Raw genomic sequence first — 19,089 nt, forward strand, 5'->3', positions numbered from 1 at the left:
CATTGCAGAGCAATGGTCTCATTAAAAGGGGTTAAGGCCGTTGTCCACCACGCTAGCCCAGTGCGGGTTGGTGGACTCCACACACCTTTGAGAACATCATGTAGAATTCTCAGGCATGCGGGTTTCCTCGCGATGTTTTCCTTCACCGTTGCAGCAAGTGATATTTTAATTAATAATAATAATTTAATAGTGGATTGGTAGACTACACACCAAATTCAAATTCAAATTCAAATTCAAAAATGTTTTATTTAGACCTTATCACAGGCACTTATGAAGCGTTCATATATTTAACATTTTAACACTAATGTTAGTGATGGTGATAACTGCATTCGTTAACTTAAAACTAAAGCTACGAGGGTTCCAAACGCGTCCTGGTCTAAGAGCCCACATGAAACTTAGCCAGGTTAAACATCACCTTGAGAACATTATGGAGAACTCTCAGGCATGCCGGTTTCCCCACGATGTTTTCCTTCACCGTTAAAGCATGTGATATTTGATTGTTTAAATTTAAAAACGCACATAACTCCGAAAAGTTAGAGGTGCGTGCCGGGGTGTGATCTTGGTCCCCCCCGAAACGAAGGCGAAACCTTACCCACTTGGCTATGACCGATTTAAAAAAAGCTCCACTACTTTATTATTTTAATTAAAAAAGTGGGCTCCGTAAAACCCGACGTTATTAATCAAAGTCTAATATTACTTAATTCAAATAGGCCCATAGAAAGTACTTTTGATACGGTAATCACCGTCATCTCATCTTAACAACCCATTACCGGGCCAATACAGGGCACGGGTCTCTTCGCACAATGAGAAGAGTTTAAGGCCGTAGTCCACCACGCTAGCCCAGTGCGGGTTGGTGGACTCCACACACCTTTGAGAACATTATGGAGAACTCTCAGGCATGCAGGTTTCCTCGCGATTTCATACACCGTTGAAGCAAGTGATATTATAATTACTTAAAAAGAAAAGCACATAACTTAGAAAAGTTAGAGGTGCGTGCTGGGATTCGAACTCGGTCCCGCGAAAGTGAAGTCGGGCTCCTGCCCAATGCGCTATCACCGCTTCTTGCATAATGACGCATTAATAGTGATAACTTTTTCTTTTAGACACGGCTGATTGGAAGCAGGCCACTCCGCTCCAATATAGACAAATTCTATATGAGAGTGATTGTTAATTTTTAGTTTATTTTTAAGGGGAAAGATGTGAGGGTGGGTTAATAATAAATATTGTATGAATTGCATAGTTATAAGAATAAAGTCAGTACATGCCTAACGCTGGTGTATCATTAACACTTCCTTACACTATAGATTGTTAATCTATAGAATAACTGTAAAATGATGTTGAAAAAGAGCAATCTGCTGAGTTTCTTGCCGGCTCGTCTCGGTGGAATCCGCCTTCCGAACCGGTGGTAGAGTCACTACAAACAGACAGACTTGACGTTTCAAAAGTGCTTATAAAGTAGGCCTATTTGAAATAAACGAATTTTGAATCATTGGAAACATAAAAAATCTTTTAATCGTATTTTTTATTTCACTACAAGTTAGCACCCGGTGACTAGTGATGATGCAATCCGAGATGATAGCGGGCTAATCTGTTAAGGGTATGGCCAGTGGCGTGCATAGAGGGTATGCACGGGGTATGCAGATGGTATAAAATGAAGATAATATCCAGTACGAGTTATAAATACTTAAGGGTAGGCTTTTTATAACCCTCTATGCACGCTACTGGGTATGGCAGTTATATAAAATCCGTTTCCCTAATCAGCTTCTTTGCGGCAAGGTATTTTATTAGTATTTATTACCATTGATCGACGGGACCGCTTAATTATGTGGCATGACTTTGTCGGAAAGGTAACTAGTCATCCAAAGCCGCAGGACAAAACTAGACCAAATTCAAAAATTGAAATTTGCTCAGCTGGGAAGCGAACTCGTACTGTATATACATTTAAAAAAAGACCTCCTAATTTATTCTTGAATCGGCTCGAGCACAAAAATATCACAACACAAAAAAAAAACGTTCACAAAAAACACAGCGCACACAAATAAAAAATATTATTAAAAAAAAAGTTTTACGACAAAGCAGAAAATTTACAGAAAAATTATTAAGAAAAAAAAAAACAAACTAACTGATTTTTGTAGACCAGATAGAATCTCATAATGAATAAACCACTAAAACATACTTGATGAGGAGAAGCCAATATCTGAATGAAACATGCATTTATCTGGCAGAGTTTTGACCTTTGCTGGCTAAATTAGGAATATTAGTCATTAGGGATCAGCTGTCAGTAAGACAAAACCCATGCACTAAGCGCTGATAGCATTGTGGTTGAAACTTAAACTTCTTTGCGTAGGACTGAGTTTGCTTCACGGGCATATCCCTACTAATATTATAAATGTGACTGTAAGTTTGTTTGTTACGCTTTCACGCAAAAACTACTTAACCGATCCTCATGAAACTTTGTACACAGTCATAATCTTGGAAGGGTTAGAATATTTGTTATGATAATTTTTATCCCGACATTAAGCTCGGTTCCTTTGGGAGAGGGGATGAGTGTTTGACGTTTTTACACCATAACTCCGACAAATTATAACCGATTTAAAAAATTATTTTTTACTGTAAAGGTTATAATATGTGTTTAATTTTGCCCAAACTATGGTTGGAGATAGAGGACAGAACTCCTCAACGGACAGCAGCAAACCCCTCATTTAAGGCTTACCGGAATAGGATAATAAGTTTTAAAACACAACACACAACATTCATAAAAAAAAATGATCTGCGGTACGAATATAGCTGCGGATTATATATATATATAATAATAATTATCGACGGACTAACCCTTCTTATTAAGTATAACTTCAATAAGGAAAAAATGGTGAGAGTAAATTTTTACGATCCGCGGCAACAACATCACAAAAAACCGTCACCATTAAGTTAGCTATTGTCAACATTTTAGTTTTTCAAAAAAAGTTTTGCCAGTTGACATTCAATAATTCAAAAAATACCTATTTTATTGTAGAATAAGGCGAAAGATAAAATTGTTGAAAAGACTTTTATCTTGTTACGCTAAATAAATATAACTTTTAACGCGTGTACAAGAGTACACACACGTTTTTTTATGTTTTTGGCGTGGTGGAAAAGCTTAATTGCAACCTCCGACCCTTGGGAAAGACGGAGGTTATGTGGGACTCTGTGATATATACACGTACACCGCAGTCCCGCGGGTAGTAATAAACTAGCTTTGGTACTAGACGGTTGTTTCTTTTGTCCGCAATTACCTACAGACATACAATTCTGGCGACGAGCCGCACGCAACCCGCGCGTGATTAGTAAAAGAAAATGAATTATATCGGCAGTTTAACCGTATTCGATCATAAAACACAAGAATGGCAGGTGTTTTATGGACCCTCGTTGGCTTTGTTAGACGCCCGGGGCACCCGTTGTATATCTTCCGGACGTCTTCCAACCACCCCAAGTGATTCTTGGGGCTCCCGCGCTAACGAGGAGAACATTATGGAGAACTCTCAGGCATGCCGGTTTCCCCACGATGTTTTCCTTCACCGTTAAAGCATGTGATATTTGATTGTTAAAATTTAAAAAACGCACATAACTCCGAAAAGTTAGAGGTGCGTGCCGGGGTGTGATCTTGGTCCCCCCCGAAACGAAGGCGAAACCTTACCCACTTGGCTATGACCGATTTAAAAAAAGCTCCACTACTTTATTTTTTTAATTAAAATTTGGGCTCCCTAACACCCGACGTTATTAATCAAAGTCTAATATTACTTAATTCAAATAGGCCCATAGAAAGTACTTTTGATGCGGTAATCATCGTCATCTCATCTTAACAACCCATTACCGGCACGCACCTCTATACAAGGCACGGGTCTTCACGAAGAATGCCTATATATACAACTTCCAAAAATGAATGTTCGGACCTCGGTCCCCGAGCACGATCACCCGCTCGGAGGAAGATCTTCCTATTGTTACGGTCGAGCGTATCACCATAGCTCCCGTATATGCTGAAAGCAATCTCTTACAGGCACCCTCTAGAAGAAGGAAAAGTTGCAAGAGAGAAGATAATAGATAGAGATGGGTTTTATCTGAATTAAACAATTATTATTATTATTCTAGCGCAATTATTTATACATGATACATATATATTCGAAAATAAAAAGACAAACGTAAACATAAATATAAATTATATATATATAATTAATTTGAAGTTTACGAATATGGTTATCGCCATCATCTCACTAGCGTGTAATTCGCATGTAAGGTACGCAATCAAAAGTGCCACCTATGGGCCTAATTGAATAAAGATATTTTTGACTTTGACTTTGACTTGACATGGCGGTACTCTGGAGAGGAAAAATGAATATTATTTTTTAATAAAAAAGCCATTATTAACCTACTTTCAAAAAGGAGTTTTATTTATTTTAGGAACAAATTTGTAATGCTTTATCTGTTCATTATCCAATATCTGCAATAACTTACAGAAAACTGTTTCGATGTTTCACATCTGCCAGGCGTCCCGTGACGGCTCACACATTTTTTTTAAGAATATTATACACATAAATACTTATAACATGCAGATAAACACCCAGACACTGAAAAACTCGCGGGAATCGAAGCCATGATTCCAAATCAGAAAGCAGGGTCGCTGCCCACTGCGCCACTCGGCCGGATGGACTTTGATGGAAACAGGGTGGCACTGTAGGACGTATTCCTTGCATGCTCTGCGAAGAGTTGATCTGTTGGTCTGTTTACAGCCGTTGATTTTCTTCTTACCCTCAGCTGAGTTCGGTTCTTCAACTATGAGTTTATAAAAAAAATATCTCTTCTTTTCTCATTTATATTTTCATATAACTCCATTCGATAATGGGTACAGTAATTTAACAGTTTGTTGTTCAGCAAAGGGCGGATAGTTAATATAAAATAAACAAATTAATATACTACGACAATACACAAATCGCCACCTAGCCCCAAAGTAAGCGTAGTTAGATCAAGGTAAGTTTGTGTTATGGGTACTAAGATGACTAATGAATGTTTTTGTGATTAACATACTCAAAAATACAGATAAACACCCAAACACCGAAAAACATTTATGTTCTTCGCAGAAACATTTTCCAGTAGAGGGATTCAGCTGAGCTCGGTCCGTCAGTTATAGGTTTATAAAAAAAATGTCTCTTTTCTCCTCTATATTGCACCTACAGAACCATATGAAATCTCGAATCGTCAGTGCAATCAATAAAAATAGGAACCAATTCAATTCTGACGCTATGAATCGGACAGTAGGTGTTAAAAGACTTTCCTCATTGGCTCGATGATTTGTCTTATTTGATTGCTTATAGACAGTGGCGTGCACTTCATACATGCGCGAAAGCACTGCATACCCCAAAATTTTTGTATTAATCATAAAGGGGAAGGATTTTTCAATTTTATGCCATTTTCCTTCTTTATGCATACCCTGGTCAAAAACCCTGTGCACGCCACTGCTTATAGAGAAGTTATATTCAAATTCAAATTCATTTATTTCAAGTAGGCCTACTTTATAAGCACTTTTGAAACGTCAAGTATGTATATTTGTGGTGACTCACCAATAATTATAATATAAATAATATTATACTTTAACCCCTTTATTATGAAAATTAAGAATGAGGGGGCGTACAAAAATTACGTGAGGTGTTTTTAAAATTTTCTGTACCTCCCTGAGGGGGGCCTCGTGAGATGTTGCGAGATTTTATTAAACCACTCCCCCATCCCCCAATCTCGCGTGAGATTTTTCAAAAAGTGCGTTTCTCGTGTAAGGTATTAAAAGACCATGGGACCAAAATAGTATATTATTTTTTTGCTTCAATCTGAAAAAAAAATTGCGTGATATTTGCCGAGACCCCCCTCTCTCCAACGTAAGATTAGATGAGATTTGACTCGACCCCCTCCCCCCTTAAACATTTCACGTATTTTATGAACGCCCCCTTAGCTATACTCCGCGAAAAACAGGAGAATCTGACTGGTGTAATTTATAACATCTTTATTCCTTATACTTCACTTCAAACAGATCTTCGGCAATGTACCCTCTACGCAAGAATCGCTCCGAAACCGGAGGATCCTCAGGAGATGTTGACTTTAAAATGAATAATTGTTAAATATTAAATAATTGTGAACAATTATTTATATTTACAATGACATTGCCAAAGATCTGATTGGTGTGGTGTATAAGGATTGAAGAAATTATAAATTACACTATATAGATTCTCATGTTTTTCTGAGTATAGCAAATTAAGCGTTATTTTCATAAGTTGTACTATTTATTTTACAGCTAGCTGTTTTCCGCGTTTATTACGGTTTATTACAAATCCCGTGGGGGCCGTTGGTTTACCGGTACATATCCAGCTGTATACGGGTCGGTGACGATTATCACTTGTTACACATTTAATAGGCATGGCACAGGTCACAGTAAAAAAGAATCCCTAAAACATTGTTTTTATCTAATGATATAATGCGATCCATGTATTATGACAAGGTTGCTTGGAAGCATCCGGCTCCGCTTTCAGCTCTCGCAAGATAGAAAAATAAATGTTAAAATGGAAAATGTAAATTGTTGATGTTTGAAAAGAGCAACTGCTGAGTTTCTTGCCGGCTTCTTCTCGGTAGAATCTGCCTTCCGAACCGGTGGTAGAGTCACTACAAACAGACAGACTTGACGTTTCAAAAGTGCTTATATTAGGCCTACTTGAAATAAATGGATTTTAAATTTGAATTTGAATTTATGAGTATGTAATTGAGTATTATGTAAGTTTATAATAGAATAAATATCTATTCCAGTATATATACATTTAAAGCGGTATTTTTGTAGTTATTATGAAACACTGTTTTAAAATATGAAATTTATATCAACAAAACCAGTTTTTGGAAAAATAAGATATTTTATAAGCGGTGATAGCCTAGTGGGTAAAGCTTCGGCTTTCCTTTCGTAGATACTGAGTTCGAGCCCCGGCACGCACCAAAGACTTTTCGGAGCTACGTGCGTTTCTAATTTAAGCGATTTATATATCAGCTTTAACGGTTAAGAAAACCATTGTGAGGAAACCTGCATGCCTGAGAATTCTCTATAATGTTCTCAAAGGCGTGTGAAGTCCACCAATCCGCAATGGGCCAGCGTGGTGGACTACGGCCTAAACCCTTCCATTCTTAAAGGAGAAGACCCGTGCTTAGTGGGCTGGTAATGGGGTGACGATGATGAAGATATCTTAAGGATATAGTATTTACGCTCACACTGACGGCCGATTGGCGCAGTTTGCAGCGACCCTGCTTTCTGATTCCAAGGCCGTGGGAGCATGAATGTTTTCCAGTGTCTAGGTGTTCATATGTATATCCTAATTATTTTTGTATATTATTCATAAAAATATTCATCAGTCATCTACCCATAAGACAAGCTACGCTTACTTTGGGGCTAGATGGCGATGTGTGTATTTTCGTAGTATATTTATTTATTTATTTTTATTTATGTACTTCCGAACATTATGGGCTACTTAGTTTTTTTAATTAGGCGTAATGTCAACTCGGCACTGTATTTCTCGGGAGCACGGGAATAAATAAACAGATAACACTGCAAGGAGGTCGACAAAAAGCGGTTTCATTGCCTCGCTTTATCTGTCATGTGCATGACCCTATGCATCTTAGGCGCAACAGATTAAAAATTAATGGAATGCTGATTTACCAACGTCGCCTGCCAATAGCATTGTGCTGCCAACATTCGTTGATTGGCTGCCAATCGATTTTCTTGTCGTTATATTTTTAAATCGATCGAATGTCAATGTTACAAACTTACTAGGCAGTTCGAAATAACTATTTTGGGATCATGTCACTGTAATTCCGGATCTAATAAGAACAATTATTGTATTTAATAATGGAATTTGGAAAAGGTTAAGTTAAGGTCATATAGCTCTTATTTCAATGTAAGGGGATAATCTACTATGAAAAAATGCTAAAAAAATGAAATTTCTAAAAAATCTGAGATTACAAATAAAATTATTCCCCATCGAAGTCCATTATTTTTGATTTGGAAGGGTAAAACGAGCCCCTTTTAACACTGTCTGTCCGTCGGTCTGTCTGTCTGTCACCAGACATTATCTCATGAACCGTGATAGTTAGACCGTCGAAATTTTCTCAGATGATGTATTTTCGTTGCTAGGCATTACTTAGACTCCGCTGTCTGTCCGTGTTTCTGTCTGTCTGTCACCATCTAACCGTACTATCTGTCCGTTGGTCTGTTTGTATGTCACCATCTAACTGTATGTCATGAACCGTTATAGTTAGACAGTTGAAATTTTCTCAGATGATGTATTTTCTGTTGCTAGCGGAATTACTAAGAATCCGCTGTCTGTCCGTCTTTCTGTCTGTCTGTCACCATGTAACCGTACTGTCTGTCCGTTGGTCTGTTTGTATGTCACCATCTAACTGTATGTCATGAACCGTTATAGTTAGACAGTTGAAATTTTCTCAGATGATGTATTTTCTGTTGCTAGCGGAATTACTAAGAATCCGCTGTCTGTCCGTGTTTCTGTCTGTCTGTCACCATGTAACCGTACTGTCTGTCCGTTGGTCTGTTTGTATGTCACCATCTAACTGTATGTCATGAACCGTTATAGTTAGACAGTTGAAATTTTCTCAGATGATGTATTTTCTGTTGCTAGCGGAATTACTAAGAATCCGCTGTCTGTCCGTCTTTCTGTCTGTCTGTCACGTGATGATGTATTTTTCTGTAGCCGCTATTACAACAGGTACTAAAAACAGAATAAAATAAATATTCAAAGCGTCTCCCAACAGACGTGATCTTTATAGATTATGTCCAGTGCGTGAATCCGACTCGCAATTGGCCGGTTTTTGTTTTTCAGTCAACGATCCCTAAAAAACCATTATAAAATCGAAATGGTCATGAAACAATATATGGACTACGGCTACCAATGAAACAGGTATCAAAATGTGTTTAACGAAGTCAATATTTTTAATGTGCCTATTAACATACGTTTCCGCTAAAACCCGTCACACTAAATCTCTGACGGAGTCCATGGGACAGGAGGTCATAGAAATTGCCGCACCGATCAAAGGTAAAAACCATTTCATCACTCTCAACATTCTCATCTATAATATACTGAAACTGTATTCGATAATGTATTTTTGCTGGTCTATCCCACATTCATACACACACACATAAACACAAGCACTCATGCATTTGAATTTTAATTTGAATGCACACATACAGACACGTCAAACTTATTCACCCCATCGTTTTAACGTCGGGGGTTAAAATTATCTTTTATATATATATTTCTTGTGTGCGTGTGTATGTCACTGAACTCCTCCTAAAAGGCCGGACCGATTTGAATGAATTTTTCGGTATGCGTTTGGGTGGCACCCTGGATGGTTTAGATTCACAAATCAGCCCGACAGATGGCGCTGGGGTCCGCTAGTATTATATATAATATATCCATGTATATACAACATATATTATTTTATTCTCTCTTGCTCTTAAAGCGTGACAGACTAAAGGCCTGCACTATGTCTGAGATAAACAGATAATAATAATATACTGGCTCTGAGAGAAAGAAAATTTTTCTTTCTTTCTCTCTCTTGCTCTTACAGTAATACCTATACGAAACGGATTCTCTCTCGTTCTATGTTCGCCAAGTAATATCTTTTCTCCCTTTAAACTTCCGTTCGCCTCGCCCGATCACACTTTTCGTAACGCTCTCGTCACGCATTCACTAGCTTACTCCCCAAGTCAAGCGTGCGTAAAGAAGCTTTACTTAAAAATGAAATTCAAAATTTATTTACTTTATCAGAACTTTGGAAACGACAAGATGTATTGACTGTATCGCTGGTTCAGAAGGCAAGAAACTCTGAAGTTGCTCTTTTCAAACATCAACATATTATTGTTTGGTAGTATGCTTCGGTCGTGGCTAGTTTCCCATTGTCCGGATCCGACGAAGACATGTCGCTAAGCGATTTAACGATCCCGTGCGATGTCGCGTAAACACCGATTAGGGGTTTGTATTTAATATAACTGCCATACACCTAACAGGTTAGCCCGTTACCATCTTAGACTGCATCATCACTTACTAGCCAATTTGTACTTACTCCGCACATATCGTGTATGCAGTAGGTAAAAATTCGTACTATTCACTCTTTTACATCGCTTATGGACCCCTTAAGCTACCTAGCACAAAAAGTTTAAATGAATATCATCACAGAACTTCCCCAAGAGCTGGAGGAAGAACCTTCTGCAGAGAATGAGGATGCCAAGGTTGCTACAACCACCACTATACAAGCCGCTACAAAGAAGGAATTCATCAAGACTCCCGTAAGTTCTAACGCTCTTCTGCAACCCTGGTATTTGTGGAGTGTTGTACTTTAGAAGTACCAGGGTTGCAGAAGAAGCCTAGTTAAATTACGCACTTACATTGACAAGTTATGATTTCCTGAGCCCCAAATCTGCTATTACAATTGGGTGTCAAAAGAAGTAAAATAATAAAAAAATGGGGGGGGAGAAGGTTAGAATACACAGCACGGACCTCGACCAGTGGGAGGAGATCCGTGCCCTGTAGTGCCGGTAAAGGGTTGATATAATGAAGCAGTTGTAGAAGAGTTTATTTTGTTTGAGCTCGTTCATGCAGAGAACACGTTCTGAAACGTGCGGCCCCGAGTCCATAAACCTGTGGCGTAAGAGTTAAGTCTCACGTGACTTTACACGGGTACCGGCACCCATGTCCTTCAGAATGGAACACAGCAATGCTTTTTACTTGGTGTCAGATGGTGTAGGTCTTCACCGCACGAGCTTTGTTATAAAAAGCTCTCATCTTCATCATCATTTATCCATTGCCGTCACTTGGCGACCTGGGCGGCCTGCTAAGCTTCTGGAGTGAGCTCCAGAAGACAGGTCGACCAAGTACGGAGACAAGCCCAGAAAAAGAAGAAGAAGAAGAATCCATTGCCGGCCCCATATAGGGAACGGGTTACCTCTTAGAATGAAAAGGGTTTGGGCCGTAGTCTACGCTCGCCAAGTGCGGATTGGTAGACTTAAAACGCCGTTGAGGACATCAAGGAGAACTACCAGGCATGCAGGTTTCCTCACGGTGTTTTCCTTCACCGTTAAGGCAAGTTATATTTAAATTGCTTTTATTTAAAACGCACGTTACTCCGTAAAATGTCTGTCTGTGGCGCGTGCCGTGGCTTGAACTCGGTCTCCTCGAAAGGAAAGTCGACGCCTTACTCACTAGGCTATCAGCGCTTTGAACTAATGACGGTTATAAGACTCTATTTTCTTGTCTTTAACAGAGTGATCCAAGCAAAAAAATCAAGGATATTGACAAAATCGACGGCAGAAGGCAAGATGATGACGAAGCTAGGATTGAGAAAGAACTTGCTGATATTTATAAGGACTCCTTGGGTAACTCTAACACCATTTCACAACTGTCCCATACAATAAAATGGTTTGCACAGGGTTGGATACACTACCCATTTATCAGTGGTACGCACGGGTTTTATAAATTGGGTAGAAAACCCGACCTTAGTAGCGCGCACAGGATTTTTATGCAGGGCAGATATCCAACTAACGGTTCGAGTACACCGACATTTAATCATGACCCGGGAAGTCACCACTCAAATATCAGTGGTTTCTAGGCTGGACATTACCCAGCTGTTAGCGGCAAGTACAGGGCTTTTAAGCCACGTAGACGCTACTTACATATCAGTGACGTGCACAGGGTTTTTAAGGTGTGTAGACACTACCTGTAGGCGTCTGTATATTAAACTGGAGCTGGGTTGGTTGGGTAGTAGTAGCAAGGAAAACTCCGGAGAACTTTTTCTTCCTTTATTGGTGTACCGCTTGCCGGTGGGAAATGACTCGGCTTTTTTCTCTGGAGTCTTCCTCGAAGTCCAAGTAAATGGGGCTCGGGGTAACCACTCAGGGCGATGGCCCTTTTCGGTGGTTGCAACGCCGTCTGCAACTTCAGACGGGTCACTGGGTGGAACCGTTGGGTCCGCGGTGTCGTGTCCGGGTAGAGTAGCGGCAGTGCGATCAAGCATGCGATGTGTCGCGGTGATCAGCGGTGTTGCGGCGACTTGGAATGTCCGAGAGGGGCTTACGCCCGCCGCTCAGAGAGGTCTAGCTTACCAATGTGAGTTGGCAAGCCATCAGCCAGCGGCGAGGAAGCGTTTAGATGTCCAGGAGGTCTTGTGGCAGGCCTATGACGTCCGGCGGGCGCCGGTGGTGTGGCGCGATGCCCCGCACGTGTTGGGGTCGCGCTCCATCGGCACGTGCGAACATCGAGGTACTCAGGCGGCTGATGAACTCATCCAGGCTCTCCATGCGCAGACGCGATCGAACGCCTTCTCCATGTGCAGGAAGACTGCGACAGAGTGCTCGGCACGGAAACCGAACTGTTCGTCACGTCGCTGAAGGTGGGGCGTGATGTATAGCAGAAGCAACTTCTCGAAGACCTCTGAAGTCGTCGACAGCAGTGTGATGGGGCGATGGCTCCCAGACTGCATAATTTTCTTCCCCACTTTGGGGATCACGATAATCCGGCCGAGCTTCCACGATGATGGGAAGTGCCCGGTACGGAGGATGCGCTGAAGAGTCGCGCCAACGTCACGATTGGTCGCGGGGGAAGGTGGTGCAGGGCAGGCCGAAGCATCCATCGGCGAGCTCAGCGATAACGCCGGCATGCTTCGCATATATCGTCCCGCACACTACCCAACTTTCAGTGGCTCGCAAAGGGTTGAAGCGAGGTACCCAACTAGAAGTTGCGTGTACTGTGTACAAGGGTTTTAAGCTGAATAGATACTTGCTAGAAGTAGCTAGCACAATGTTTTTAAGCTGTGTAGACAGTGTAGACTAGTGTGATAGATGGGTAGTAGCGCGCAAGGGGCTTAATGCTAAGTAAACACTATCCAACTAGAAGTGGCGTGCACTGTGTACGGGGTTTTTAAGCTGTGTAGACACTAGAAGTGGCGTGCACACTGCACATGGTTTTTCAGATGGTTAGATACAACGTAACTACCAACAATCGGAAGTGCGCACACGGTTTTTTAACTTGGTTAACCCTATCCGACTACCAGACAGGGTTATAAAACAGGTTAGGAGACAGGAGTTGCGGGAACGTGGCTAGACACCGAGCGGGTCTTGCCACACATAACTTGTGCCTCGAAGGTATTTTCCTTAATTTTTAGTTGACCTCCCTGTCGTAGTGGTCCCGGGTTCGATCCAAGGCAGGGGCAATGTTGAAATAATTTCAGGATTTTTCTCTAAGCTGGGAGACTTCCGTCGCTAGATACCACCTTACCTTAAGAAAATTAAGCTCATATTGCTATACTCCGCGAAAAGCAGGAGAATCTTTATGGTGTCACGTTTCGCTCCGAAACCGGAGCATCGTCAGGAGATGTTGACTTTACAATGAATAATTGTTAAGTTTTAAACCGGTTTCGGAGCGAAACGTGCGTAGAGGGTACATTGCCGGAGATCTGTTTGGTGTGGAGTATAAGGATGGAAAAAATATAAATTACACAGTATTCACCTGATTTTCACGGCGTATAGCAAATAAAGCTTAATTTTTATTATATATTTTGGAATTCCGCAAAGTAACGCCTGCTTCTATCCAATACCACCTTACCGACAAAGACGTGCCGCCAAGCGAATTAGCGTTCTTGTCGCGTACAAACCAATTAGAAGTATTGGTTTAATATAACTGCAATACCCCTAGCAGATCAGCCCGTTACCATCTTAGACTGCATCGTCATGCAGATGCTGCCATCTCACCTGCTGGACCTTTAAAGGAATATTTTTTTTTATTGCTATATCTAGATTACAAAGCCGACAGTGCTGAAATATCAAGAGAAGTCAACGTATCTACATCGTCAGCAACTTCGCAAAACGTTAATGTATCGGCCTCAGAAAAACCTATAGCACGGGCTTGGAACAAGTAAGTTTAATAAATCTGTTTTTGGAGACTAGAAGAGACACCCTACAACTCCTGTTACGTTAATTCCCCATACCAAATTCCCATTTAAACGATACTGTTGCCCACGGTTTCAGCTTATTTTTTTATCGTGGGACTATCCTCAAAACTCATGCTTAGATTGCAAACGAATCCAAAGTCTTGGATTCGATTCCTACAACTGGTGACTGTTTGTGTGATGAACATGAATGTTTTTCTGGAGTTTATCTGTTTATTATAAGTATTCATAAAAAAAATATATTAATCAGCTATCTTAGTACCCATAAAACAAGCTACGCTTACTTTGCGGCTAGATGGCGATGTGTGTACTGTCGTAGTAGTCTTAGCGTAGGATATAAGTATATATACTACGAAAATACAAAATATACTCGTATATATACTACGCTACGACTACTACAACAGTACACACATCGCCATCTAACCCCAAAGTAAGCGTAGCTTGTGTTATGGGTATCAAGATGTCTGATGAATATTTTTTTATCAATATAATACACATTAATATACAGATAAACGCGAGACAATGAATGAATGAATGAATGAATGAATGAATACACTTTTATTGTACACCACAGAGAAAACATTCATTCCGACAATGAAAAACATTCATGTTCATCACACAAACAGTCTCCAGTTGTGGGAATCGAACCCACGATATATATATATATATATATTTTACTTTGGGGTAATGCTGCTGATATTGGCACTATTTTCGTACTGCAGAAGAGGGCTGTTCGTTCGATCTACAAAATGGGTCCGAGAGAGTCATTGAGAGATAAATTTAAAGATTTTAAAATAATGACAGTGTATAGTCAGTACATATTTGAAAATTTAATGTAAATACAATAATTTAAACATTAGAAGTAAGAATAAACTTACAGTGCAATATACTAGGTTACATAAAATTCATAATTCGTTTAAAGGAAATTGCATACAATTCTACAATAAACTACCAATTGACATCTTGGAGATGTCTCTTAAAAAGTTCAAAGTTTGTATTAAATGTAAGCTTATAGAAAAGTACTATTATAGTATAAAGGACTATGTAATCGATAAAAAAGCTTAGGTGTAAATTCTTGCTCTAACCAGGTTGCTCTTCTAATAATTTGTGAGATGGTGATAAGAAAAAAGAACACCCGGCTAAGTTTGTTGTGGGCTTCTTCTTAGACCAGGACGCGTTTGGAACCCTCGTAGCTTTAGTTTTAAGTTTACGAATGTGGTTATCGCCATCATCTCACTACCGTGTAATTCTTATGTACGCATCAAAAGTGCCACCAAGGGCCTACTTGAATAAAGATATTTTAGACTTTGACTTTGACTTTGACTATATAAAAATGTTATGTTGGTTTGTGTACGCTTCATAACCTCAAAATGTTCTGCACCGATCGAGCTGAAATTTTAGCATAATATATAATCCGCATCAAGGATTGTTTTTATCTATTTTTTGCATCAGTCACATATCCGCGACCTCGAAACTACAGTTTTTTTTAACGATCGATGTACCAGTGACTGCGCCATCTACCGAAAGCGAGAAAACACTCGCTGACATATGTAATGTATTATTTGTTTTGTTTATCATTTCTCAACCATTCCATAAAAAAATGCCACAGCGAAGCGTGGCAGGGTACAACTAGTATGTAATATTTTTCTTGTGTGCGTGTGTATGGCACTGAACTCCTCCTAAACGGCTGAACCGATTTGAATGAATTTTTCGGTATGCGTTTGGGTGGCACCCTGGACGGTTTAGATTCACAAATAAGCCCGACAGATGGCGCTGGGGTCTGTTGGCAGGTTTATTTATTTAATATCTCATTTCAGCTTTAAATTCCAACCGGACTCCAACGATCCCAGAGAAATTGCGAGATTCAGGACTTCCATCGACGAGATAAGTTGCGATACCAAAATGACTGCTGTAAGTGTCTGTTGTCATTAAATGCAAGCGTGACTGCTACGGCGACAAGTATCCCGACTTTAATTTTTTTTAGTAATAATTCACGGACCAATTTCAATTCGATTTGGTTAAACCATCTCTACCATCGAACTCTCTACATCGTCTTCCCCGATATCTATAATCTGGGTGCCTTCAAATCAAGTGTGAATAGGCATCTTCTAGGCAAGCGCGCTCCATCATAGGCTGCATCGTCACTAAGCATCAGGTGTGATTGCAGTCAAGCAGTTGTCTATATATTTAAAAAAAAAAATTGTATATCTTAATATATATAAATCTCCCGTCACGATGTTTGTCCGCGATGGACTCCTAAACTACTTAACCGATTTTAAATTAAATTGGCACTCCGTGAGCAGTCTGGTCCAACTTAAGAGATAGGATAGCTTAGATATTTAATTATAGTCGCAATTTTATTTTATTGCAAATTATTTGTCTATAATTAATTGACAGTCACATGTACTCATTTAAGGCTTAGCGACACTGAATACGATAAAAACAAAATCAGACGCAGACGAAGTCGCGGGTAACAGCTCGTTATTCATAAAAATATTCATCAGTCCTCTTAATACCCATAATACAAGCTACGCTTAGTTAGGAGCTAGATGGCGATTTGTGTATTGTCGTAGTATATTTATTTAATACTAGCTGTTGCCCGCGATTTCGTCTGCGTTTGATTTTGTTTTTTGATGTAGCATTCAATTTAGTTGTAGTTATAAAAAAAATTAAAGTATTCAGAATCGCTAAGCATTAAATGTGGCGTTTGCTGCTGTCCGCTGAGGAGTTCTGTCCTCTATATCCAACCACAATTTGGGCAAAATTAACTGCATATTATAACCTCTATAGTCAAAAATAATTATTGAAATCCGTTATAATTTGTCGGAGTTATGGTGTAAAATCGTCAAACACCTTCATCCCCTCTCCCAAAGGAACCGAGCTAAATGTCGAGATAAAAAGTACCCTATATTACTTCTAACACTACCAAGATTATGTGTAGGTACAAAGTTTCATGAGGATCGGTTAAGTAGTTTTTACGTGATAGCGTAACATCCATACCCTGTGATCTACTGCGATCACCAACCCGTCTGCCCAGATTGGTAATTATAAGCAAACTCTACATGGGAGAGGTCTTTAGCCTAGCTGGACTGGACGTCTATTGAAGTATATTAAGCTACATGCAATTTCGACGGCCTAGTGGAGCAGTGCGCAGTGACCCTGCTTTCTGAGTCCAAGGTCGTGGGTTCGATTCCCACAACTGGAAAATGTTTGTGTGAAAAACATGAATGTTTTTCAGTGTCTGGGTGTTTATCTGTATATTATAAGTATTTATGTGTATTTCATTCATAAAAAAAAATATTCATCAGCTATCTTAGTACCCATAACACAAGCTACGCTTACTTTGGGGCTAGATGGCGTTGTGTGTATTGTCGTAGTATATTTATTTATTTATTTAATTTCATATTTTTTGCAGACCAAAACGCCGAGTGACGTCACCGACGCCGCGGAAAGCAAATTCCACGCAAAGATTTTACTTTTGTTTCCAATACTTTTCACATTCCTTTCGTAATTTAAAACATATTTAAGTTACCGACTTTTTGTTTAAAAATAATCGCTTCCTGTATTGGTTTTTATTGAAATAAAATTTAAAGTTATATTTTTTTCTTCTTAGTGTATCTATTACTGACCGAGCGAAGCGAGCTTTTAAAGGCCGAGATATCGTCCTAGAGCATGGCAAAGTGAGTTGTGCGTCATAAAGTTTATTGTTCTTTAAACTGTTGAAATAATCGACGAAGGACCCGTGCGTGTACGTGCACTTCGTACATGTACAAAAGCACTGCCTACCTTTAAAATTTGTATATAACTGCCTTTTTTGCCATTTTATGCAATTTTCCCGCTGCCCGTTTGATGGTTAATATAAAACCGTCGCTTATAAACAGAGCAACACTGCGCAGTGCATGCATCTTTATCGATATTGTAATCGAAGTCATAAACGTTATCCATAACTGTAATCGATATCAATATCGATATCAAAATCTATTTTAAAACCGATATCTATATCGTAATCGATACCGTAATCGATATCAAATATCAATATCGATATCAATATCGATTTCATAATCGATATCAAAATCTGTTTTAAATATTGATATTGAAATCAAAATCGATATCAATATCGATATCGTAATCGATACCAATATCCATATCAATATCGATATGAAAATCGGAGGAGGATTTTTGGCATTTTATGCAATTTTCCCGCTGCCCATCTGATGCTAAAACCATCTCCTATAAACACGGTCCAGTGTATGCAAGGAACACTTCCTACGACTTGCCGAACCTGAAGCGTAGGTGGGAAACTTCATCATCTTCATATTAACCCATTACAGGCCCGCTACAACACACGGGTCTCCTCCGACAATGAGAAGGGGTTAAGGCTGTTCACCACGCTGGTGAACTCACAAGCATGGAGGTTTCCTCACGATGTTTTCCATAAAAATATAAATAAATAAATATAAATATACTGAGACAATACACACATCGCCATCTAGTCCCAAAGTAAGCGCAGCTTGTGTACTAAGATAACTGATGAATAATTTCTATGAATAATATACATAAATATACTAGCTACTTATAATATACTAGCTGTTGCCCGCGACTTCGTCTGCGATTGATTTTGTTTTTAAAGTATTCAGTATCGCTAAGCCTTAAATATATATATAACATATATATATTTAAGGCTTAGCGATACGAGTATAGTAGTATATATATAACATGTGACTGTCAATTAATTATAGACAAATAATTTGCAATAAAATAAAATTGCGACTATAATTAAAGATCTATGCTATCCTATCTCTTAAGTAGGACCAGACTCCTCAGGGTGTGCCAATTTAATTTAAAATCGTTAAAGTAGATTAGGAGTCCATCGCGGACAAACATCGTGCCAGGAGATTTATATATATTAAGATAGATATACACCCAGACACTGAAAACATTCATGTTCACCACACAAATATTTTCCAGTTGCGGGAATCGAAGCCACGGCCTTGGACTCGGAAAGCAGGATCGCTGCCCACTGTGCCAGTCGGCCGAATTAGAACAATTCAGAATATAAAGAATCCTCACTCAGCTATT

The 19,089-nt window shown here is 39.4% G+C and overlaps 2 protein-coding genes across 2 annotated transcripts in view; one reads left to right on the plus strand and one right to left on the minus strand.

Annotated features, from left to right (window-relative positions):
• LOC120635542 (titin-like) overlaps positions 1 to 2,194 on the minus strand; it is a 46,422-nt gene extending 44,228 nt beyond the window's left edge. Inside the window, exon 1 of the mRNA XM_039906559.1 lies at positions 2,124 to 2,194. Coding sequence (XP_039762493.1) covers positions 2,124 to 2,152 — 29 coding nt within the window. The 5' untranslated portion in view covers positions 2,153 to 2,194. The remainder of the gene's footprint in view (positions 1 to 2,123) is intronic.
• A 6,757-nt stretch (positions 2,195 to 8,951) lies between these two features.
• On the plus strand, positions 8,952 to 17,566 carry LOC120635782. Its single transcript, XM_039906938.1, has 6 exons — positions 8,952 to 9,104; positions 10,248 to 10,357; positions 11,332 to 11,443; positions 13,859 to 13,976; positions 15,828 to 15,921; positions 17,426 to 17,566. The coding sequence occupies exons 1-6, from the start codon at positions 8,978 to 8,980 to the stop codon at positions 17,519 to 17,521; spliced, it is 657 nt and encodes a 218-aa protein (XP_039762872.1). The 5' UTR covers positions 8,952 to 8,977; the 3' UTR covers positions 17,522 to 17,566.
• The last annotated feature ends 1,523 nt before the right edge of the window (positions 17,567 to 19,089 follow it).

This window comes from Pararge aegeria, chromosome 27, assembly GCF_905163445.1.
Source record: "Pararge aegeria chromosome 27, ilParAegt1.1, whole genome shotgun sequence".
NCBI classification, from domain to species: domain Eukaryota; kingdom Metazoa; phylum Arthropoda; class Insecta; order Lepidoptera; family Nymphalidae; genus Pararge; species Pararge aegeria.

What these genes read in the sequence shown, in the direction of transcription:
- LOC120635782 (XM_039906938.1), top strand. Translation starts at nt 8,978, where the DNA reads ATGTGTTTAACGAAGTCAATATTTTTAATGTGCCTATTAACATACGTT. An exon ending in AATTGCCGCACCGATCAAAG is followed by an intron (nt 9,105 to 10,247) that starts GTAAAAACCATT and finishes ATATCATCACAG; the next exon opens with AACTTCCCCAAGAGCTGGAG. An exon ending in GCGATACCAAAATGACTGCT is followed by an intron (nt 15,922 to 17,425) that starts GTAAGTGTCTGT and finishes TATTTTTTGCAG; the next exon opens with ACCAAAACGCCGAGTGACGT.